Source organism: Kogia breviceps, chromosome 17 (genome assembly GCF_026419965.1).
Source record: "Kogia breviceps isolate mKogBre1 chromosome 17, mKogBre1 haplotype 1, whole genome shotgun sequence".
Taxonomy (NCBI): Eukaryota; Metazoa; Chordata; class Mammalia; order Artiodactyla; family Physeteridae; genus Kogia; species Kogia breviceps.
In genome coordinates this window covers 43614039-43638554 of record NC_081326.1, presented here as the reverse complement: position 1 = coordinate 43638554, position 24516 = coordinate 43614039, and the positions used below count along the sequence as shown (strand labels likewise).

The following is a 24516-nucleotide window of genomic DNA, read 5'->3' as shown; positions in this document are numbered from 1 at the left end:
CTTTTATCTGAGTTCTGATTCTTTGCAAGGCGCATTAAAATACGAGAAAAAGGCTGCTTTTCTACAGATACCTGTATTGTTTTTACAGTGCCTATAGTTGATGTTACCTAGAAGAGAGAAGTAAACTCATAGTGCTTTTTTTATGTAGTGCTTCAGGTTACTATCGAATTGTCACTTCCTGTTAGTATTCATTCACTAAAGGAATAGTATACAGAATATCTACATTTAATTTAAGTGGAGGTGGTTAGAGAAGTCCTAGAACTTGAAGTGCTGCTCATTGAAGACAGCTTTGGGGTAGGGACAAAGACAAACTTTATATAGTTCCCAGTTTGCCTAGAGCTGTCCTTGGTTCTCATTTCTCTTTTTATTATTTTGTTATTCTTTATTCTCGTTGTTCTGCTAGTGTTGGAAAAATGTTTACAGTTTGAAAATTTAATGTAAAATACGTTCCTTTTCCTTGGAAGGGAAATAAAAGTGCTTCATATACTAAAATTAGCAGGCTAAAGCTATCGGTTAACAAACTATACATGTTAAGATATTTTGGCAGTGCTATAATTGATTATCTACTAGAAATTGTTATTTTTAGATCAGTCTTATATACTAAACGTGTCTATTTTCCTAATAGCTGATGATATAAAACCATGTCCACGGTGTGCTGCTTATATAATAAAGATGAATGATGGGAGCTGTAATCACATGACATGTGCTGTCTGTGGTTGTGAGTTTTGTTGGTTGTGTATGAAAGAAATCTCTGATTTACATTATCTAAGGTAAGCTTATAGAAGGGGCTATTTATATCTAAATATAATTTTATTTTGTAAGACAAAAGGACTTTTTTTGGAAACAGCATTATCTTTAGTATTTTTAAGCTTGGAATTTATATGATACTTGAAGAGATCTATTTTATTCTAGCTACATAAATTTAACAGGAACCCAATTAATGTGTCAGTCATTTGAGATTAATAACTAGTCAAAAATAGGAAATGGAAATTTCTTCTTTTTTTTTTTGTTTGGCTTTGTTTTGTTTGTTTGTTTTTTGGCTGCACCACGCAGCTTGTGGAATCTTAGTTCCCCAACCAGGAATTGAACCTGGGCCCGACAGTGAAAGCTCCAAGTCCTAACCACTGGACTGACAGGGAATTCCTGGCTTTGTTTTTTGTTAAACTAGAAAGTTAGCATTTAATACCCCATGTAATTTTGGTAGGTCATAAATATTTCCATTTAATTTTCTCATATATAAATTTCCACATTTAGGCCACAGAGTGAGTTTATGATATAATCAGATAATTATGTGCCTAAAACAGGGATAAAATAAGCATATTTTGCATTAATTTACTCTTTAAAAACTAACCTAAGATTTTGAAGCTAATGGAGGACTAGGGATAAATGTTTAACCTGAATCCCAGTTATCAGTATCCTTTTAATGTAATTTATGGTGGTTCTTACCTTGATTTTTTAGCTTTTAGTAAACTCAGACTTCAAAGAAAGGGGAAAAAAACCCTCGTTCCTAAATTTGATAATGCTTTTATAGTCATTGGTGAATGTATTGTAGTAAATTATTACTGTGATGTTTTGCAACAGTTACTTTACATTGTAGTTTTTTCCTTTAGTCCATCAGGATGTACTTTTTGGGGGAAGAAACCCTGGAGCCGAAAGAAGAAAATATTGTGGCAGCTGGGAACACTTGTTGGTGCTCCCGTAGGAATTGCTTTAATAGCTGGCATTGCTATCCCTGCCATGATTATTGGCATTCCTGTATATGTGGGCCGTAAGGTAAAATGCTTGATTCCTTGTAAATTTATTATCTTATTTTAAATCTTTAGATTTAGGATTGATGGTTTTGCTTTGTGTTTGTTTTGTTTTTTTATTTGTTTGTTTTGAAAGACAAAGGTCATTTTTAGTATCTTAAGTGTAAAAAGTTACTATTTTTTCATAAGGTAATAAATTTTCAGTGTTTGGCAAGCTTTTATGTATGCATAAAAAGTAGACTTGCTTTAAAATTATCTGAATCTGAAAACTTCGGTACATTTGCATTATAAACTTTACATATAAAATATTAAAGAATCCACACCTGACATTTTTTTTCTCGTGGGTATGTCCTTGTAAAGTCAGGTCTATAAGGTTAATAGAGAAATAACATATGCCCTCAGGCAAAGAATAATTAGCCAATTCCTGAATTATTTACAACTTCAGTTCAGAGCTTTTTTTTCTTTGGATTACTGCTATTAGTAAACACTATTTTGTAGATTACAACAATTTTGTGAAAGTCCGAATACCCAATCCTTGCCACTGGCCTGACTGATACTTCATTGGCTAAGCAAATAATTCTTTTTTGAAAGATTAAAGGGATAATTTACAAAGTGGCTAAGAAGTCTGCTGCTGCCTAAATTAGTAGAATATCAGAATTGAAAAGTAACCTCAGAAATTATCTAATCCCAACCCTGTACCCAAGCAGAACAAAGTATAGGAATTTTTAAAAGGGGAGCTAACATTTGTTGAGTTCTAACTGTGTGGTAGATGTTTTATATACTTTGACTCATTTTAACCTCACAGCAATTTATATGTTAGAATATTGAAGTTTAGGAAAATTTATGTAATTTATCTTTAGTTACACAGGAAGAAGCAGAGCTGGGATTTAAACCCAGATGCACAAATTCTTTATATAAGATCCCTGATAAATTTCAAGCTATCCATTTGGGCACTTCAGTGATGGGGAAACCACCAACTCATGAGGCAGCCCATTCTGTTGCCAGGGAGCTGTAAGTGTTAGAAAATTCTTATGTTGAGTCAGAATCCATTTCCTACTTTTAATTGTTTCATTTAATTCTAATTCTGACTTTCAGGACTCAAGACAAGGCTGATCCTCTTTCATACAACAGCCATGTTTTTTTATGTTCAACATATATTACTTTTATAATCAGAAATAACAGTACATACTATTTTTAAAATTAGCTTGAGACTGAGGACAAACAGATATTTATGGGCCAAATGTTTATTTCAGAAGGTAATTGTTTAAAGTCCCAAACATAATACTGATTATAATAATTTTTCATAAGTTGTCCAAAGCAAGGTTTTGCTGAAAACAAAACTATTCAGATACTTAGAAGTAGAAGGGAAAGAAAGACTGTTGTACTGCATGCACCTACAAATAATTTATAGAGGAGAGATTATTTACCTCATTGTTCAGTCTTAGGTGCAGTAACAAGTCTCCTTTTTTCAAACCTGTACTCAAATGGTTGCAAGTTGATGAATTAGTTTTCCATTGAAACAGTGTTCTCTGGGGTGTGTAGGGTTAAACACCTAAAAGCTGAGCCTTTCTTTACAATAACAAATAGAAAATGTGGTACAAAATAGTAAAACAGAAAAAATTAAGTTGAACCAGAAGTAGTGGGATGATATGATCACTGTAATTGAACATCAGTGCTTGAGGATGCAGAATTTTCTGGAAGACTCTTTCTCCTGGCAGCCTGCCTTTGCAAGTCTGCTCCATCAGTTTGTAGCTTTGGCTTTTTTTGCTTCAGTGCTGAGTTTTGTAGGAATGGGGGTGGCGAGGAACAGGTATTAGCTAGAGTACTGAAGGATAATGAAAGGTACTTTGGGAAGGTCTGCCATCTCTGCCTGTATGGACTATTGAGGAAGTGTAGAGACCCATTCCCTGGAACATATAGTCAGTTCCCGGAAACAGAATTCTGACTAGGAAATAGAAATGTTCCTTGTCCCATGCATGTTTTGCCCACCTCCCCATCCCAGCTTTTTCAGTGTTTAATACATCCCATAAGATTCATTGTACTTTACAGACTTCAAAATAACCACATAATAATGATAGATTACTTTATTATGCCTCATCTGTAATATTGTTTTTAAGTCAAGTATTTTACTTTAGAGACTACCTGTACACTTTTGAGGCTGTTTTGAATCTGTCTTGAAACAGGGGGAAATGTACTTTATTAGCTTTAGCCCTTGAAAATCACAAGAACAAAGATACTGAGCTATTTTCCTGAAGTTCATATAATATCTCACAAGTAACTTTCATGGTTATATTAAGTTCTGTTTTTTAACAACACCTGTACTCTACAAAGATGCCAGGTAGATCTAACTCCTGTCCTCTGGCAACATTATTTGTTCTTTTTTTCTCTCTGTACCCCTTACTTTGAGCTATAAATGAGAGCCCAGGATCCTGAGTCATTTGATAACATTTTTCTTCATAAAAAGGGATCTGAGAAAAAAATTGATTCTATTTAGTGATGTTTGCTTATTAGTACTGCTTTTTAAGGTCAGGGTTTTTGGTGTTTTTTTTTTTTTAAAGACTGTGTAAACCTCTCCTAGGAGCCAATATTTACTAATTAGGGATGCTTATTTAGCAATCTGTGGAATGATACATTTCTTAGAAGTAATCCTATTGATCAAACATCCAACTCATAACTATGTTGAAAATAATGTTCTTAATTCCTTCTTTGCTCAAAACATCATTTATACTGTTCTTGAATAAGATTATAAGGACTACTTTTACTCAAGATTGTTTAAACACAGAGTAAAATCTATTAAATCACTGTCTTATGTAACCAAATTATTAATAAGGAGCAAATTATGTATAAGAATATGGTTTAAGAACAATAATATGTTTACCTTGAATTTGGACACTTAACTATGAAATTATAAGGTAAATCACTTTAAACTTCTAACAAATGTAGGTCTATTTCATTTAAATTAAATATGTAATATGTTTTTTCTTTAACCCATCACCTCCATTTTTCTTTTTAATTCAAGATTCACAATCGATATGAAGGCAAGGATGTTTCAAAGCACAAACGGAATTTGGCCATAGCAGGTGGTGTAACATTGTCTGTAATCGTATCTCCAGTTGTAGCTGCAGTAACTGTAGGTAAGAAATGCTTAAATTAAAGTTTTGTGGAAGAATTTTGAAAAACAGCATTATATTGTTGAAGATAAGAGAGTGAGTTTATTTACTTATTTATTTAGGGGCAGTTTGAGCCTACAGAAAGCCTCTCATTCTGTAACTATATTGGTTAAAAGTAATGTAAACTCAAGAGCCTAGCCTTAGGGATAGTTGGTAAATTATTAGTGGTTAATATCCCTTCCTCCCCACCAAAATACCGTTTAGAGCCCTGGCACTGAAAAAGAAAAAAGATTTACATCCTTTTTTTAACCTCATATGTGTCACCTGAGGCTAGAAGCTTTGAATCTGCTTGCATCCTTTAATAGTTGGGTAAATCTGCTTTTGGCAAGAGTTGCAGAACCCTAACACTTTTCTCCTGTACACCTTCTCTTGAAAAGACTTCCTGAAATGTGTGTTTCTGTAGTTTATTTTTTGGTTTGTAATGACCAATTTAATTCCTCTTTAGGTATTGGTGTTCCTATTATGTTAGCTTATGTCTATGGTGTTGTTCCGATTTCTCTCTGTCGAAGCGGAGGTTGTGGAGTCTCAGCAGGCAATGGAAAAGGAGTCAGGATTGAATTTGATGATGAAAATGATATAAATGTTGGTGGGACAAACACAGCTGTAGGTAAGTCCTTTCAGCAAGGGAAGAAAATGTGCTTACTAGTAGTAATAGTATAAGGCTGTAGGTAACATGCAAGTCAGAATTCCCATTGCTCTCTTACTAGCCCTAATAGTATTCACCCAGAAGTACATCAGAGAAATGAGTTGCTGAGGAAAGGTGAATGGATGAAAGAGGGTGGAATGGTTCTGGGTACCTGTAACCTCCGATGGAAATGTAATGTCTTAGAAATTCTAGACTTTTAATCTTTAATTTTGTGTAAAATGTTACAAATCAGTAATAAAAGGACAAAAGAGAACTGCAGTTCATAAAAGAAGAAATGCAGATGCCCAATGAGCAGAAAATATCTTTAACCTAATGTTATTCAAAGAAATAGGAATTATAACAAAAACTGGAACATATAAAGGCCCTCGTAGACTACCATTAGGAGTACAAGTTAATAAGCTTTTTAAAATGTGCGTGTTCTTTTTAAAGAAATTCCCACAGTTCTCGTTAAAGAAATTGTCTTAGGGAAGTACAGGCATACCTTGGAGATGTTGTAGGTTTGGTTCCAGACCACCGCAATAAAGCAAATATCACAATAAAACAAGACATGAATTTTGGGGTTTCCCATACATATAAAAGTTATATTTATATTATACTATATATTACGTATCTACCTTAATTTAAAAATACTGTATTGCTAAAAAATTTTAATCATCATGTGAGCCTTCAGCAAGTCATAATCTTTTTGCCAGTGGAGGGTCTTGCCTGGATGTTGGTGGCTGCTGACTGATCAGGGTGGTGGTTACTGAAGGCTGGGGTAGCTGTGGGAATTTCTTAAAATACGACAACAGTGAAGTTTGCTGTATCGATTGACGCTTCCTTTCAGGAATGATTTCTCTGTAAAATACAATGCTGTTTGATAGCATTTTACCCACAGTAGAACTTCTTTCAAAACTGGAGTTGATCCTGTCAAACCCTGCTGCTGCTTTATCAACTTAGTGGATGTAATATTCTACATCCTTTGTTGTCATTTCAACAGTCTTCATTGGGGCTTCCCTGGTGGCGCAGTGGTTGAGAGTCCGCCTGCCGATGCAGGGGACGCGGGTTCGTGCCCTGGTCTGGGCAGATCCCACATGCCGCGGAGCGGCTGGGCCTGTGAGCCATGGCCACTGAGCCTGCGCGTTTGGAGCCTGTGCTCCGCAACGGGAGAGGCCACAACAGTGAGAGGCCCGCGTGCCGCAAAAAAAAAAAAAAAAGAGAGAGAGAAAAAAAAACAGTCTTCATAGCATCTTCGACAGGAGTAGATTCCATCTCAAGAAACCACTTTCTTTGCTTATCCATCAGAAGCAACTACTCATTCGTGAAAGTTTTATCATGAGATTGCAGCAATTCAGTCACATCTTCAGGCTGCACTTCTAGTTCTCTCGCTCTTTCCACCACATCTGCAGTTACCTCCTCACTGAAGTCTTGAACCCCTCAGAGTCATCCATGACAGTTGGAATCAGCTTCTTTCCAACTCCTGTTAATGTTGATATTTTGACCACTTCCCATGAAACTGTGAATGTTCTTAATGTCATCTAGAATGGTGAATCCTTTCCAGAGGTTTTCAATTTACTTTGTCCAGATTCATCAGAGGACTCATTGTCTGTGGCAGCTATAGCCTTACAGAATATATTTCTTAAATGATAAGACTTGAAATTTGAAATGACTTCTTGATCTGTGGGCTGCAGAATGGGTGTTGTGTTTGCAGGCATGAAAACATTAATCTTGTCCTACATCTCCATCAGAGCTCTTGGGTCACCAGGTGCATTGTCAGTGAGCCAGTAATATTTTGAAAGGAATTTTTTTTTTTTCTGAGCAGTAGGTCTCAACAGTGGGCTTAAAATATTCAGTAAGCTATGTTGTAAATAGATGTGCTGTCATCCAGGATTTGTTGTTCCATTTATAGAGCACAGGCAGAGTAGATTTAGCCTAATTCCTAAGGGCCCTAGGATTTTTGGAATGGTAAATGAGCATTGGCTTCAACTTCAAGTCACCAGCTGCATTGGCCCCTAATAAGAGGGTCATCCTGTCCTTTGAAGCTTCAAAGCCAGGCATTGACTTCCCCTCTCTAGCTATGAGAGTCCTGGACAGCATCTTCTTCCAATATAAGGTGTTTCATCTGTATTAAAAATCTATTATTTAGTGTAGCCACCTTCATTAAGCATCTTAACTAGATCTTTTGGATAACTTGCTGCAACTTATACATCAGCACTTGCTGATTCACCTTGCGTGGTTTTTTTTTTTTTTTTTTCAGTACACGGGCCTCTCACTGTTGTGGCCTCTCTCGTTGCAGAGCGCAGGCTCAGCGGCCATGGCTCATGGGCCCAGCCGCTCCACGGCATGTGGGATCTTCCTGGACCGGGGCGCAAACCCGTGTTCCCTGCATTGGCAGGCGGACTCTCAACCACTGCGCCACCAGGGAAGCCCCACCTTGCTTTTTTATGTTACGGAGATGGCTTCTCTCCTTAAAGCCCATGAACCAACACTGCTGGCTTCAAACTTTTCTTCTGCAGTGTCCTCACCTCTCTCAGCCTTTGTAGAATTAAAGACAGTTAGGGCCTTGTTCTGGATTAGGCTTTGGCTTGAGGGAATGTTGTGGCTGTTTTGATCTTCTATCCAAACTACTACAGCTTTTTCCATATCAGCAATAGACTGTTTTGCTTTCTTATCATTCATGTGTTCACTGGAGTAGGACTTTTAATTTCTTTCAAGACTTTTTCCTTTGCATTCACAGCTTGGCTAAATGGCACAAAAGGCCTAGCCTTTCAGCCTGCCCTGGCTTTCAATGTACCTTCCTCACTAATCATTTCTACCTTTTGATTTAAAGTGAGAGATGTGCAATTCTTCTTTTCACTTAAACATTTAAGAGGCCATTTATTAAGGCCTAATTTCAATATTGTTGTGTCTTAGGGAATAGGGAGGCCCGAGGAGAAGGGAGAGAGATGGGGGAACAGCCCATTGGTGGAGTGGTCAGAACACATACACATGTATCAATTAAGTTAGCTGTCATATATGGGTGCAGTTCACGGCACCCCAAAACAATGACAATAGTAACATGAAAGATCACTGATCACAGATCGCCATAACAAATATAGTAATAATGAAAAAGTTTGAAATATTCCAAGAATTACCAAAATGTGACACAGATGCAAAGTGAGCAAATGATGTTGGGAAAATGGTGCTGATAGACTTGCTTAAAGCAGGGTTGCCACAAACCCTTCACTTGTTTAAAAAACAAAAAAAAACACAGTAGTTTTTAAAAATTAATTTATTTTTGGCTGCGTTGGGTCTTTGTTGCTGCGCGCAGGCTTTGTCTAGTTGCAGCGAGCGGGGGCTGCTCTTCATTGTGGTGCACGGGCTTCTCATTGCAGTGGCTTCTCTTGTTGCAGAGCACGGGCTCTAGGCACACGGGCTTCAATAGTTCTGGCGCGCGGGCTTAGTTGCTCCACGGCATGTGGGATCTTCCTGGACCAGGGCTTGAATCCGTGTCCCCTGCATTGGCAGGTGGATTCTTAACTACTGCGCCACCAGGGAAGTCCCAACACAGTATCTTTGAAGCGCAGTAAACTGAGGTTTGCCTGTAATCAGGCATATGAGCAAAGATAATGTTCTCTTCCTTACCCCCCATTCTCTCTTGAACTCACTCCAATCAGATTTTGGTCCCTACCATTCCAAAATTTCCTCTCTGCCACTCCATCAAAGCAGAGTCACCAGCACCTCCATGTTACCAAATATAGTGGTCAATTCTTGATTTTCATCTTACTGTAACAGTACACCTGACATGGTAAAGCATGCCCTCCTTCTTAAAACATTTTCTCTACTTGTTTTCTGGATAACCACTTCTCATCTCATCATATCTCCTGGCTACTCCTTCTCACTTTTCTTTGCTGGTTCATTTTCCTCTCCTAACCTCTAAATTTTGGAGTTTCCCAGGGCTCTCAGTTCTCAGATTTCTCTTCTTTATCTACTCTCACTCCCTAGGTAATCTCCTCTGTTAAATAATATATAGACAAACCACTCTTCAGTTTATGTTTAGGCTAGAACTGTCCTCTAAACTTCAATTTGTATATCTAACTCTTCTACCTAAGCTGCACCGGAACGTCTAACAAGAATTCCAAGCTTAACTTCTCTGTAACCAGACTCTTCACTCTAAAATCTATTGTCCTCTCAGTCATTCTTCCCTTGTTTAGTAGCCTCTTCATTCTTGCTGTTGCTGTGCCCAAACCTTTGCTGATGATGACTCTCCCTTCTCGCTTTTTACTCTTATGTCTGATCCGTCAGCAAGTTCTGCTGCTTCCTTCAGTATTTAGCCATAATTCCACCATTTCTCACCATCTCTACTGCTATTCCACTAGTCCAAGCTACTCTCTTTTATCCTGGGTTATAGTAATAGCCTCTTAAGTGACCCATCAGCTTTCAGCTTCCACTCACAATTCCACATAATGATACTTCTAAAACATAAGTTAGATCTAACTTGTGTTCAGAATTCTCCCAGTGCTTCTAACTGTACCGGGGGTGGGGGTATGGAATCCACAGTCCCTACCATGGCCCATAAGTCCCCCTCTGGTCCCCCTCTGGTCTTTCCTGAGCTACATCTCTGAACTCTTCCCTTATACCACCTGTCCTTAATGTTGAGGATGCCAAACATACTTCCACTTATAGGCTTTTAAACTTGCAGTTTCCTCTGCCTGGAATACTCTTCCCCCAGATAATTTCATGGCTCACCTCTTCACTTCCTTTGAGTCTCTACAGGTGTTACCTTATCAGAGAGGCCTTCTCTGCTCATACTATATAAAACAGTACACAGGTGCTTGCGTGTGCACACATGCACACGCACTCCTCATCGCTCTCACTGCCTTTTTCTCACTCCCCTTTACTCTGCTTTATTTTTTCTCATAGCATTTATCACCATATAATTTTATTTATTGATCTCCCCAACTAGAATGTAAGCTTTTTGAGGGCAGGTTGTTCGTCTCTTTGATCCACTGTGTCCCCAGTACCTAGAAACAGATTTGGGTTATATAATAGGAACTCAAATATTGGAGCAAATAAATAAATCCTCCAATATAAAGCCTGTGAAAAGTACTGTAAGATTGGAGTATAGTGGTATCAGATCTTGAAATAGCTTGTAAACAGTTGGAACTGTGGAATATATCAAGAAGTCAACTTTTGGCCCATTCTTATTGACCTAGAGAATACTAAGCTCTTTAAATGACACCCTTATTGAAAACTGTCACATAATTTTTCTCAAAGTCAGCTAAATTCTTCAACCATCAGGTTCTTTATAGAATTGCTAAATCTTCTCGATTTTCTTGTAAAGTACAGGCATACTTCATTTTATTGCACTTTGCAACTAATTGCATTTTTTGCAGACTTAGGCTTGTGGCAACCCTGAGTTGTCAGATGATGGTTAGCATTTTTTTTAGCAATAAAGTATTTTTTAATCACTGTATGTACATTTTTTTAGACATAATGCTATTGCACACTTTTCTATAGTATAGTGTAAACATAACTTTTATATGCACTGGGAAACCCCAAAATTCATGTGACTCACTTTATTGTGATATTTGCTTTATTGCCATGGTCTGGAACCAAACCCACAATACATATCTCCAAGGTATTCCTGTAGTGACCATTTAAAACTGAGGGCGTCCTTAATCCAACTTTACCCTATGAGATATTTCCCTTTACTCTTATCCCACGGTTATGTTATGTGTCCCTGACTCCAGAACCCTTTTCTATTCCTGTGTATGTTTTATACTTTATATGAAAATATGTCCTATCTGAATCATGACAGACTTTATGGAGAGGGAAATCAATAATCACACTTACTTAATTTCTTTGAAATATTTGCATTTAGACACAACTTCAGTAGCAGAAGCAAGACACAACCCTAGCATAGGGGAGGGAAGTGTTGGTGGTTTGACCGGCAGTTTGAGTGCAAGTGGAAGCCACATGGATCGAATCGGAACCATCCGGGACAACCTGAGTGAAACAGCCAGCACCATGGCGCTCGCTGGAGCCAGTATCACAGGGAGTCTCTCAGGAAGTGCCATGGTAAACTGTTTTCACAGGTAAGAAAACTGTGCTTTGTTTTGTTTTGTTTTGCTTTTGCCTTAACTACAAATTATTAATTATTATAGATGAGGAGAGTTTTGAACACAAAGCATGATGACGTATAAATCCTACTGTGTCAGGGTTGAAAACAGCAAGGTTTCAAAAACTGAAATTTAGTGGTAAACAGTGAGTAAGGAGATTTGATGAGGTAAAAACCAAGTCTAAGGGATAACATTATGCCATTTTTCTCACTGCATTTCTCAGATTTTATGTTATGAGTCAGTGGTAGAGCTGCTTCGGCGAATACTGTAAAGGCAGTGATTAAGCTTGGACCTTACCTCTGGAGGTGGCCACAGCTGTTCGGAAATGAGACACTGGCTGAAGCCTGGGGGAGCAGGTGGAGTCAGGATATCCAGAAATGCACGAACTGAGGCCAAGAGAGTCTGCCTGGGTCCTTTAATGTATTAATAGTTATTTAATTCTCACGAAGTCTTTTACCCAAAGCCATGTAGATAAGTAGGATAAGTTCAAGCATTTTTATCTTCTTTTGTTTCCTCTTTAATTCACTTTTCTTTACTTTTATTAGCTTTGGGTTTTTTTTTTTTTAAACATAGGGGAAAGTACATGAATTAAAAGATAAATCAGTTATATTTATCTTATTTTTAGGGAGTGTGCTTTTAAACACAAACTCTTAAGTTATAGTGGTGTATATTTTGTCTCTTTTTTTTTGATAAATTTATTTATTTATTTTTGGCTGCATTGGGTCTTCATTGCTGCACAAGGGCTTTGGAACCATTTTTAATATATAGATGCCCAGGATTTTTTGAGTCACTGATTTGTTATGTAGAATGGTTTTTAATGTATTCCGACTTGGTGTTTTGCACTGAAGCATGGCAAGCAAAGCACCACATCATAAGTAAGAATATTGGAGCATGTTTAAGTTAAAATCCTTTATGTTCTTTTTGTATTACTCTGTTATAACCTTACTTGACAGACAGCTAATTTTACCATTTTATCTGGATGGCTGGTACAGTTAGTTCAGTGTGCTGCAGTAGAATTTGAATAATCAAATAAAAGGAAACTTAAAAAAATAATGTTTATAGTTGTTTCTAAAATAGCTTCTTGTTACTAAATTATTTAAAGATATTCTCATAGTAGTGTTGATATTATATGTAATTTTTTTTTCTAATACCCCTCTCTTTAAGGTTGGAAGTACAAGCAGATGTACAGAAAGAACGGTACAGTCTAAGTGGAGAATCTGGCACAGTCAGTTTAGGAACAGTTAGTGATAATGCCAGCACCAAGGCAATGGCAGGATCCATTCTGAATTCCTACATCCCATTGGACAAGTAAGGAAAAAACTGTTATAAAGTCAGAAGTATTTTTTAAATTAATTTGTAAAGAATTATCCCTATCATTAGGCAAAATTATTGTGAATAATGGTTATTACTATTAGGTTCTCTGCAAAAAGAAAGTGGTGAGATGTCCACAATAGGCAGATCCATAGAGACAGAAAGTAGGTTAGTGGTTGCTAGGGGTTGGGGGGAGGGAAGAATGGGAACTGGCTGCTAATGGGTTTCTTTTGGGGATGATGAAAATGTTCTGAAGTTCAATAGTGGTGATGGTTGCAAACTGTGAATATACTATAAACCACTGAATTGTGCACTTGAAACAGGTGAATTTTATGATATGCAAATTATATCAATACAACTGTTCTGGAAAAAAAATGGAGAAGGTAGCATAGTACCTGGAATAGCATAAGCAATGAGTGTAGTTGCTTCTGTTTTATTTATTTTATATTGAAGTATTATTTTAAAGATAGTCCTCTTATTTCAAGCAACTTTTTTCTATTAGTAGAATGTATCCTGCATTAATTTGTTCTAATAGCTTTTACATAGTCTTTGAAGTTTTCACACAGAAGCCTCTCCCCTTTTGCTGTCATTTGCATTTTTCTTTTTAAAAAGAGGAAGTCAGAAATTTATATGTTACTCTTATGTTCCAGAGAAGGCAACAGTATGGAGGTTCAGGTAGATATCGAGTCAAAGCCATCCAAATTCAGGCACAACAGTGGAAGCAGCAGTGTGGAGGATGGCAGTGCCACCCGAAGTCATCCTGGGGGTTCGTCCAGTGGCTTGCCTGAAGGTAAATCCAGTGCCACCAAGTGGTCCAAAGAAGCAGCAGCAGGAAAGAAATCAAAAAGTGGTAAATTGAGGAAAAAGAGTAACATGAAGATAAATGAGACCAGAGAGGACATGGATGCACAGTTGTTAGAACAACAGAGCACGAACTCAAGTGAATTCGAGGCACCATCCCTCAGTGACAGTATGCCTTCTGTAGCAGATTCCCACTCTAGTCATTTTTCTGAATTTAGTTGTTCTGACCTAGAAAGCATGAAAACTTCTTGTAGTCATGGTTCCACTGATTATCACACCCGCTTTGCTACTGTTAACATTCTTCCTGAGGTAGAAAACGACCGTCTGGAAAATTCCCCACATCAATGTAGCATTTCTGTGCTTACTAAAACTGCTTCATGTTCAGAAGTTACGCAGTTGAATCATATTGCTGAAGAACATGGCAACAGTGGAATAAAAACCAATATTGATTTATATTTTGGCAGTGCACTAAAAGAAGCAAATAACAACCACTCACATCAGACAATGGAATTAAAAGTTGCAATTCAGACTGATATATAGACATGTAAATGCTGCAAGATAATTACCACTTGAAAAACCTTGTTTGGAGCTGGTTGAACTGCACATGACTATTTTAAGTTTCAAGTTGCCAGCAAACGCTGGGTTACATAATCATAATGCAGATACATTTTCTGTGTTCAGCAAAGCATTGTGTTTCATGTGGATCTTAATTACCAAACTATGAAATGAAGGCTTTAAAAGTGCATTATTGAAAGGACAGTAATTCTTAAGAGAATTATGTTTTGTGTGTTTGCCACAAAACATTGCTTGAAGCACATACTTGTGTATTTAGATAGACATTTGGCTTAATTTATAATCAATATAAAATACTAATGCAGTTCTACAGCATTCTTATGAAGAGAACTTGAGGCTTAGGGCTAAGTGGTTAGTGACATTTTATTGAAACCACTAAAAGATACTGTTTAAAGAACCTTGCAGGTTACTCGCAGTATATGATACACTTTGTAACATTTCTATTCATAACTGGGCATAAATTTCATTTTTTTCTTCATATGCAGTGTGGATATATACAGCTTAATGCAGCCCATTTGCTACCATTTGGATACTTAGACACTTTGAGCAAAATTGTGGCAGTTTTTGCACAACTTTGAAATAGAAATACCTGGTACCCTATATATCTTGTATATTGTTGCCATCTTAGAAGAAAACTGTAAAAGTAGGTAATTAAGTATACTGACAGCACCAAATAAAATATATAAAACTGCAAAATAAAATTCCATTAGTTTATAAGTATTACAAAAAAGTCACCTTTCACTAAGGGGAAGTTTGCACCCCACTGATTCTTGGTGCCTTCAGAATAGAGTAGATTTTAAGGGCCTACTTGTTTGAGGGTTTTGCTGTATTGCTTTCCATAATGTCCTCTCTAGCCACCTTGGATTATGTAGAAAAATACAAGGATAGAGAAACATAAATATGATTAACAATAACAATGCTGAAAAAGTATTAGCCTACCAAAGACACACTCAGGCTTTAGTGAATAACTTTACATAACCTCAGTTTTTAGCACATGTATATCTTCTCCAATCATGAAATCAAAGCATGGTGCAGAGTTTGTACCAAGTACTGAGGAGGGGTCTGTATATGGCTGGCTTTATTTTCCTTTGCTTTTGTTTATGGAAGATGTTCAGCTGACATAAACAGAAGTTGGCCAAAATATTGCCTATACTGTTAACTTCCAGTATAATTCACTTAAATAAAACAGGCTTACCTCAGTGATAGCAGTTAAAATATTCCATCTTATGTGTTTCTTTTAAGTATTACCATTATGGTGCTACAGAGCTTTTTCTTTTGAGAAAAAGAAAAATGCCATGGGCTGCAATCTTCTTTCATCATTTTTCTCACCAGGCCCATTAATATGCTTATAACACTAGTGCCAGTTATTTTATTTGATAATGCTTATTATGGTATTTGTATATTTGTCTGCATTCCAATTTTGTTCAATAGTGAGTGTGTAAACTGCATACATGAAATAAATGTAAATACTAATGTATCACTGCCTTATGGTTTGTGCACTGACATTTTTATAAGAATAGGAATATTCATTTGCCACGTGGCAAACTCGTAAATATTGCAAGCCACTGAGAGGATTCTGCATTCTAGTCTCAGCCTAGAGGGAAGCATCTGCTGAACTTCTCAACAATGTTAGAAACTATTCTTTCTTCATGTCGAATACCTGCCTTTCCTCCAGAAAGAAGCTGCTTTATTCATCAACATAAATTCATTTTTTTAAAGTATGTTGGTTGAAAAGTAAATAGATCTATCATTTAAATTATGAAGAAATAAGCATTATAAATCCTCATCTTAAAAGAAAAGTAGGGTTTCCCTGGTGGCACAGTGGTTAAGAATCCGCCTGCCAATGCAGGGGACATGGGTTTGAGCCCTGGTCCAGGAAGATCCCACATGCCACGGAGCAGCTAAGCCCGTGCACCACAACTATGAGCCTGCACTCTAGAGCCCGTGAGCCACAACTACTGAGCCCGTGTGCCACAACTACTGAGCCCGTGCCCCTAGAGCCTATGCTCTGCAACAAGAGAAGCCAATGCAATGAGAAGCCTGCGCACCACAACGAAGAGTGGCCCCCGCTCGCCGCAACTAGAGAAAGCCCGTGTGCAGCAACGAAGACCCAACGCAGCCAAAAATAAATAAATAAATAAATTTGTAAAATAAAAACAAAGATTTAAAAAAAGTAAAAAGGTCTTAAAAGACTTTTAAGAGATTCTACTCTGGCAACATTAGATTATGAAACTAGAGCCATTTAAATTCAAGCTAATAATTGTAATGAAACGCTTTCTATTCTCATAGCCTCTATAAAATACGTAGATGGTTTTTCTGTTTTCCTGTTACATAGTTAATACTTCATGAAAATAATGTGTGTGAATATGTTGACTGCCTTCTTGACATTTCTGTAGAAAGCTAAAGAGTAAATGGAAAGCTAAATGATCTTAGGAGGAATACAGCAAAGGCGGTGCCGAGTTAGGAGGCCTGTGCATTCAGTGCACCCATCCCTCTCCTGGTTGTACCCCAACCAGTACTGCCTCAGTCTCACTTTGAAAATGGTCTAATGCTTTCAACTGACTTCAGAAGTTCCTTCAAACTTGGATTAATTAAGGACTAAACCAGATTCCTCTGGAACACAACCGTGGGCTACCATAGCACAAGAGAATATTCTGCAGTTCAAGACAGGCCTTAACACATCAAAATCTTTTAAAAGCCCTTTACACTTTGCTTTCTTTAAGGGGAAAATCGCATAGTAGTGAGAAAGAATACACAGATAGTGATCATATACTCTACTGTTCATTGTGTGGGCTACCAGTTTAACTGAATTCTCTTAAATGTACAAATTTCCAGCTTCAGAGCACTGAATTAGTAAGCTTTTTATGTTAAATTTATACAATTCATCTTTCTTAACTTATTTTCACCAGAAATTGGGTTAATTTGTAAATATGTAAGATTTTCCATAGCATATTGTCTAGTTAAATACAAATTTTGGAGAACTTCCCCATGATGATGGAGAAGGAAGACTCTCAACTCACCTCCCACGGGCACACCAAAATTACAACGATTTACAGAGTAATTATCTATGAAAATGACCTGAAGACTAGCAGAAAAGATTTTGCACAGCTAAAGATATAAAGAAGGGGCCACAACAGATGCGTAGGAGGGGTGGAGACTCGGTATAGTCAGGACTCACACCCCCAGGTCAGTGACGCACAAATGCGAGGAATATCACACGCACAGAGGTCCTCCCCAAGGAGTGAGGGGTCTGAGCCCCATGTTGGGCTCCTAGCCCAGGAATTCTGCACCAAAAGATGAGCCCCCAGGACATCTGGTTTTGAAAACAGGGCTTTTTAAAAACAGGCTGATTCTAAAAAGCAGACCTTATGTTTGAGAGCTGGAAGGCTATAGGATAGAGAGACTCTGCTCTTAGAGGGCACGTGCAAAATCTCATGTGCTCCGGGCCCCAGTGCAGAGGGAGAAATTCGAAAGGAGCCTAGGTCCTCGACCCACGCGCTTTTGCACAGCAAAGGAAACCATCTATCAAGTGAAAAGGCAGCCTACTGAGTGGAAGGAGATATTTGCAAATGATATGTGTGATAAGAGGTTAATATCCAAAATATATAAAGAACTCATACAACTGAATATCAAAAAAAAAAATTCCGTTAAAAAAATGGTCAGAGGACCTGAATAGACATTTTTCCAGAAAAGACATACAGATGGCCAACAGGCACATGAAATGACGCTCAACATCACTGTCATTAGGGAAATGCAAATCAAAACCACAATGAGATAGCCCCTCACATCTGTCACAATGACTGTAATCAAAAAGACAACAAAAACAACAAGTATTGGCGAGGATGTGGAGAAAAGGGGACCATCCTGCACTGTTGGTAGGAATGCAAATTGGTACGGCTACTATGGAGAAACGGTATGGAGGCCCCTCAAGAAACTGAAAGTGGAATTACCAAATGATCCAGCAATTCCACTTCTGGGTATTTTTCTGAAGAAACAAAAACACTAATTTGAAAAGATATATGCACCACTATGTTCATAGCAGCATTATTTACAATAGGCAAGATATGGAAGCAATCTAAGTGCCCATCAGTAGGTGAATGGATAGAGAAGGTGTGTTTGTGTGTGTATATACACACACACACACACACATATATGTAATATATATTGGGTTGGCCAAAAAGTTCGGGTTTTTCCATGTGACTATTAGCCATAAAAGAGAATGAAATTGTGTCATTTGCAGCAACATGGATGGATGTATAGGGCATTATGCTAAGTGAGGTAAGTCGAAGACAAATATCATGATCTCACTTATATGTGGGATCTAAAAAAGCAAAATGAAAACAGACTCATAGATAAAGAGAACAAATGGGTGGTTTGCCAGATTCGCAGGAAGGAGGGTGCTTTGGGCAAAGTAAGTGATGAGGATTAAAAGATACAAACTTCTAGTTATAAAATAAGTGAGCCCCAGGGATGTAATATACATCATAAAGAATATGGTCAATAATATTGTAATAAATTTGGAGACAGGTGGTTACTAGATTTATCATAACGATCATTTTATAATGTATGTAAATGTCAAATCACTATGTAGTACACCTGAAACTAACATAATATTGTATGTCAACTATATTTCAATTAAAAAATTAAAAAATAAACTTTGATCACCAAAGGATAAAATATATGTTGAAAACCATCAGAGCTATTAATTCATACATAACATGAGCAAAATACCTAAACTCCTACTCCTTATATCATTTTGCCAATTTTAGAGTCAATTAAGAGTTTCAGCTACATTTTATATGGCTCTTTTAATAGGCTTGTTTCATTTATTTCCCTTAATTAAGTTTGAGATATCATTGCTTAAAGCCAGTATTTACATACTGGTTGTTTCTGGATGCCCAAAATAGTATTCTAAACCTGGGGAGAGTTATAGCATTTTGGTAGCCATCATTTAATATATGAATAGTGAAGGAGAGTTTGCAGTTTATAAGTTTAGTTCAAATTTAATCGCTACATTTCCTATGCCAGTGAGAATCTTTGTGATTTCTGCCAATTTATTTATTCATTCAACAAAGAGAGTAAATCTGGAGATACAGCATTGTACTAAATAAACATTCTCTGCTTTCAGCAAGCTTATAGTCAAGAGAGTGACATAAATAATAAACATATACACATACCTTAAAATACTTTCAGATAATGGATGCTATGAAAATATGGGATGGGGGAAAAAGTGTACCCAGAAGTATTGGGTAGTGCTGTTTTATACAGGGCAAACTGGAAAGATGTCTTCCTAGGTGACATTGGTACAAAGATCTAAAGGAAGCGAGGGAGGAACTATGAAGACATACCTATTGGATGAGCATTCCAGAAAGAGATCTTCCCCCAGGTGAGTTAATGGACGAGTTAGACATCAGTCTTGGAATTTATTTGATATCTAGAAATATCTTGGCCACCTTGTTTTTCTTGGAGAGTGTCTTGACTGTTCTTAGCACTTTACATTTCCATAAACATTTTAGAATAACCTCGTTGCGTTCCATCAATTTTGGTTGGGATTACATTGAACCTATAATTATTCCTCTAGAGATCTCTCACATCTTTTTTGAAGTTTTATTCCCGGGTACTTGATTTTTTAGGTATCATTTTCTGTTTGTTAGTATATAGAAATGTGGCTAATTTTTATGTAATGATTTTGCATCTAGGGAACAGTACTTTTAATTCCAAAAGTTTATCTCTAGATTCTTTGAGATTTCTCTATACACAGTCATCATCTGTGAATAATTATTTTTTTATTTAACAGACACTTCTACAGTGGTTTGTAGTGTCAAACACTTTCTATGTACTTTTAAAATATTCTCATTTACTCTTTAGAACAACCCTGTGAAGGAGGTACTCATTATCCCCATCTTACAGATGAGGAAACTGAGATAGAGTTAGCATTTTGCCCAGAATTACATTGCTGGTTAGTTGCAGAACAGGGATTCAAATCTTCCTCTTTGATTGCCGCATCATATATTTCTTTTTCTGGCCCATTTGGAGGCTAGGACTTCAAGTGCACAGTGCTGAATAGCAGTGGTTTGGGGGGCATTGTTAACTCGTTAATAATCTCAAAGGGAACCCTTTCAACATTTCAACCATTAATTATGATATTTATATTTCAGATATATTTATAGATACCCTTTATCAAAATTATTAAATTCTTTCCTAACTCTTAGTTTGCCAAGAATGTTTACCTTGGGAAATATGCTGAATTTTATTGGCTGCTATTTTGGGGGGAGGGTCATCTATCATGTAATTGTGATTTATTCCCTTAATGCATTAACATAGTGAATTTGATTCTTCAAATGTTAAACTAACCTCCTGGGATAAACTTCAATATCAGAGTATGTAAGACTGGAATTATGTCTTCCTTGAATGTTTGGTAGAAATTGTTATTAAGGCTGTCTGGACCTTCTGAATTGTTTTGTTTTGTTTTTAATACCACGGCGGTCCACATTTTCAGGGTTAGTAAGCAATTCCTTTTCATTTACATAATAGGAGCAGCAAGGCATGGCAAGCTCTTTCCTCCGATCACAGAGTTTACTAATCCTAGAGTGTGGCGATTTGCTGGTTGTCTGGTGCTGACATAGTCCTGCTTTTATTGTTTTTCTTTGCAGCTTTTTGCCTAATAATGTTGGAGCGCCTATTTCTGCTACCTTTTGGCCTGCATGAAGGAGGTAAAACTTAGATATTTCACAACCCCATGTGTACCAGGTGCCTCCAAATTCTGAATTCAGGATACTAGGAAACCACAAACCTTAAAAAGAAAGAAACTGTAGGCTCTCGGGGGCAAGAACCGTATCTTTCCTTTACTTTTTCTTACGTGTGTGCTTAATAAGTACTTCATCTACGGAGAGGGAATTGAGGATAAGCTTGCTATGATGGGATAGAACAACTGAGCAAAGACATGAGAATATTTGTGGACCAAGGCCTCAGAGTTGGTGACCAATCACTTCATTACACTGTCCACTAGAATAAGTTTTGAAACAAGACAGTGGCTGAAACTTTTAACAAGGTTTTATGCCAAATAGGTTAATTCATAAATATTCTAGGATGTATGACAGCCACTGGAACATCTTTTTTCAGGGTTGGAATAGCCAAGGCATTTTACTTTTGTTTCTGGGGGCTTTTTTTTCTGTTTAAGGAAAATGTAATATGTTCAGCTAAATAAATAAATCATCGTTGCTTTAGAGGTAATGTGCAAACTGATGTTTTAGAGACAAGTACTACTGAGAGTTTAAATAAACTGTGCACAAAAGACTTTCTTTCCCCTTCCCCTTTTTCCTTTCTCTTTTTTCTTTGCTCCCCCTTTCTCTTCTCTACCCTTCTTCCCACATTACCTTCCCCCATAACCACTGCAAATGACCAAGTATGTGTGATAGCATAGCTTTCTCTACATTCATACAGTCTTACACAGTGCGTATATGTATTGATTATTGTCGTGATTTTCTCAGTATCTCAGAAATCAGTCCAAGTCACGTGATATAGCTCCAGTTCATTCGTTTTGATGGCTGCATGTTCATGGGTATTCACTTTGTGTCTCTTTTGTTTTCCTCTCTACAAACACTGCAAGAAACATCCTCATACATAAGTCCTTGTTTTCTGGTAGTTTGGAGTATGGGAGATGGATTCATGGAAATCAAATAGCTACATTGAAAAGTATATGTATTTTTAATTTTAATAAGATTATCAGATTGCCTTCCCCAAAAGATTGTCACAATTTCCAATTCCACTAACAATACACGAGTTCTCTTTCCCCTGTATTCCACCAACAATAGATATTAGGAGCTTTATAGTTTTTGCAAGGCTGTTTGGTATAAAGTAATACCTACTACTTGATTTTTCATATCCCTATGAGTGAGTTTGTACATCTTTTTGTTTGGTTTTCTTTTTTATGGGGGGAGGGAAATGATGGTAGTTGATTTGTTGATCTCTAAATTGACTTTAATATTTTTTGCCTATATTTTTTGAGTTGTTTTCTCCTTGTCAGTTTGAAAGATATCTTTATTATATATTACAGCTATCATAATAGCTATATATTATATATATTACTATTAAGTTATATTTTTCTCTAAATCTAGTATTTGATTATTGACTTTAACTTTTCTTGCTGTGCATTTTTTTTCTTCAACTTTATTTAGAATTTTTTTTTTTTTTTTGGCTGTGTTGGGTCTTCATTGCTGTGCGTGGGCTTTCTCTAGTTGCGGTAAGCGGGGGCTACTCTTTTTTTTTAAACATCTTTATTGGAGTATAATTGCTCTACAATGTTGTGTTAGTTTCTGCTTTAGGGGGCTACTCTTTCATTGCGGTGTGCAGGCTTGTCATTGCGGTGGCTTCTCTTGTTGCGGAGCACAGGCTCTAGGTGTGCAGGATTCAGTAGTTGTGGCACGTGGGCTCAGTAGTTGTGGCTTGCAGGCTCCTGAGCGCAGCCTCAGTAGCTGTGGCACACGGGCTTAGTTGTTCCGCGGCATGTGAGATCTTCCCTGACCAGGGCTCGAACCCATGTCCCCTGCATTGGCAGGTGGATTCTTAACCACTGCGCCACCAGGGAAGCCCTAGAATATTTTTAAACTTAAAGAAAAGTTGCAAAGATAATTCAGAGGCTCCCCATACACTCTTTACTCATATATATTATTTTTTTGCCATATAAAATCTCTATTTTCAAATGTGTCTAATGGTATATTTCAGGCCTCTAATCGTGGTTAAGGTCTCCCCTGCTCCTAAATGATACTTAGTCTCCTAGGTTTCTTGAGAGATTGTTATTTAACTTTTTACCTTTGCTTTAATCTGTATTGAATTTATGTTTAGTATATAATATGGAGGTCCAATCTTATTTTCTTCCGTTTAGAAAGCTGTTTGTGATGACATTGTTATATAATCTATCCTTTCCCTGTGATCTGAATACTGTTTTTATACTGGAATTTCTAGATTTCTATAAAAAAGCCTGTTGGGATTTTTATTGTGATTCAATTGAATCTATAGATCAATTGGGGGAAAATTAGCATCTTAATGATATTGACTCTTCTGATCTATGAATACATTGTATCTATCCATTTAGTTTTTAAAATTTCTTTAAACAGTGTTTTATAGTTTTCAAAAACAGTGTTTTTGTAGATTTTTTAAAAAAATCTCAATTTCTGATTTTTCATTAATAGTATACAGACATACCTTGTTTTATTGCACTTTGCTTTATTGTGCTTTGAAGATATGATGTTTTTATAAACGGAAGTTTTGTGGCAGATGACGGTTAGCATTTTTTAGCAATGGAGTATTTTTTTTTTAATTTAATTTTATTTATTTTTATTTTTGGCTGCATTGGGTCTTTGTTGTGGTGCGCGGCCTTCTCATTGCAGTGGCTTCTCTTATTGCGGAGCACGGCACGCGCGGGCTTCAGTAGTTGTGGCGCACGGGCTTAGTTGCTCCGCGGCATGTGGGATCTGCCCCGGCCAGGGCTTGAACCCGTGTCCCCTGAAGTGGCAGGCAGACTCTTAACCACTGCGCCACCAGGGAAGCCCATCAATGGAGTATTTTTTAAATTAGGTGCATACAATTTTTTAGACATAATGCTACTGCATACCTAATAAACTACAGTATAGTGTAAATGTAACTTGCATATGCACTGGGAAACCCCAAAATTCATATGACCCACTTTATTGTGATATTCACAATAAACCTGCAATATCTCCAAGGTTGCCTGTATAGCAATACAATTTTTGTAGATTGATCTGGAAATCCTACAAACTTCTAAGTCATTTTTTAATTCTAATAATTTTTTGGCAGATTCTCTAGGATTCTTCTACACAGACGATCATGTCTACAAATAAAGACAGCTTTATTTCTTCCTTTCCAGTCTGGAAGCCTTTAGTGACTTTTCTTTTTTTCCTTCTTTTACCGGCTTCAACCTCCAATACAGCATTAAATGGGAACGGTTAAGAGTAGACATTCTCGTTTCCCATTGTAGCATGGAAGTATTTAGTCTTTCACTCATCCATAGCTTTTATTCCTTCTGATAAATTAAAGGGGTGACACACTTAAAGGGGGTGACCTGTTTGGAATGATTGGAATTTGACCCTAAGTTGTTGTCTGAATTGGATGGTTTGCTTTTTTTCCCCTCAATTTTAAAAATTGGGATATAGTTCACATATAAAATA

The 24516-nt window shown here is 37.0% G+C and overlaps 1 protein-coding gene across 1 annotated transcript in view; it reads left to right on the top strand.

Annotated features, from left to right (window-relative positions):
• The window catches only part of RNF19A (ring finger protein 19A, RBR E3 ubiquitin protein ligase), a 59171-nt gene extending 42662 nt beyond the window's left edge, over positions 1-16509 (top strand). The window contains exons 4-10 of the mRNA XM_059042468.2: positions 626-770; positions 1611-1773; positions 4768-4882; positions 5364-5525; positions 11407-11620; positions 12809-12952; positions 13606-16509. Of these exons, the coding sequence (XP_058898451.1) occupies positions 626-770; positions 1611-1773; positions 4768-4882; positions 5364-5525; positions 11407-11620; positions 12809-12952; positions 13606-14296 (1634 nt within the window). The 3' untranslated portion in view covers positions 14297-16509. The remainder of the gene's footprint in view (positions 1-625; positions 771-1610; positions 1774-4767; positions 4883-5363; positions 5526-11406; positions 11621-12808; positions 12953-13605) is intronic.
• Positions 16510-24516: the final 8007 nt, after the last annotated feature.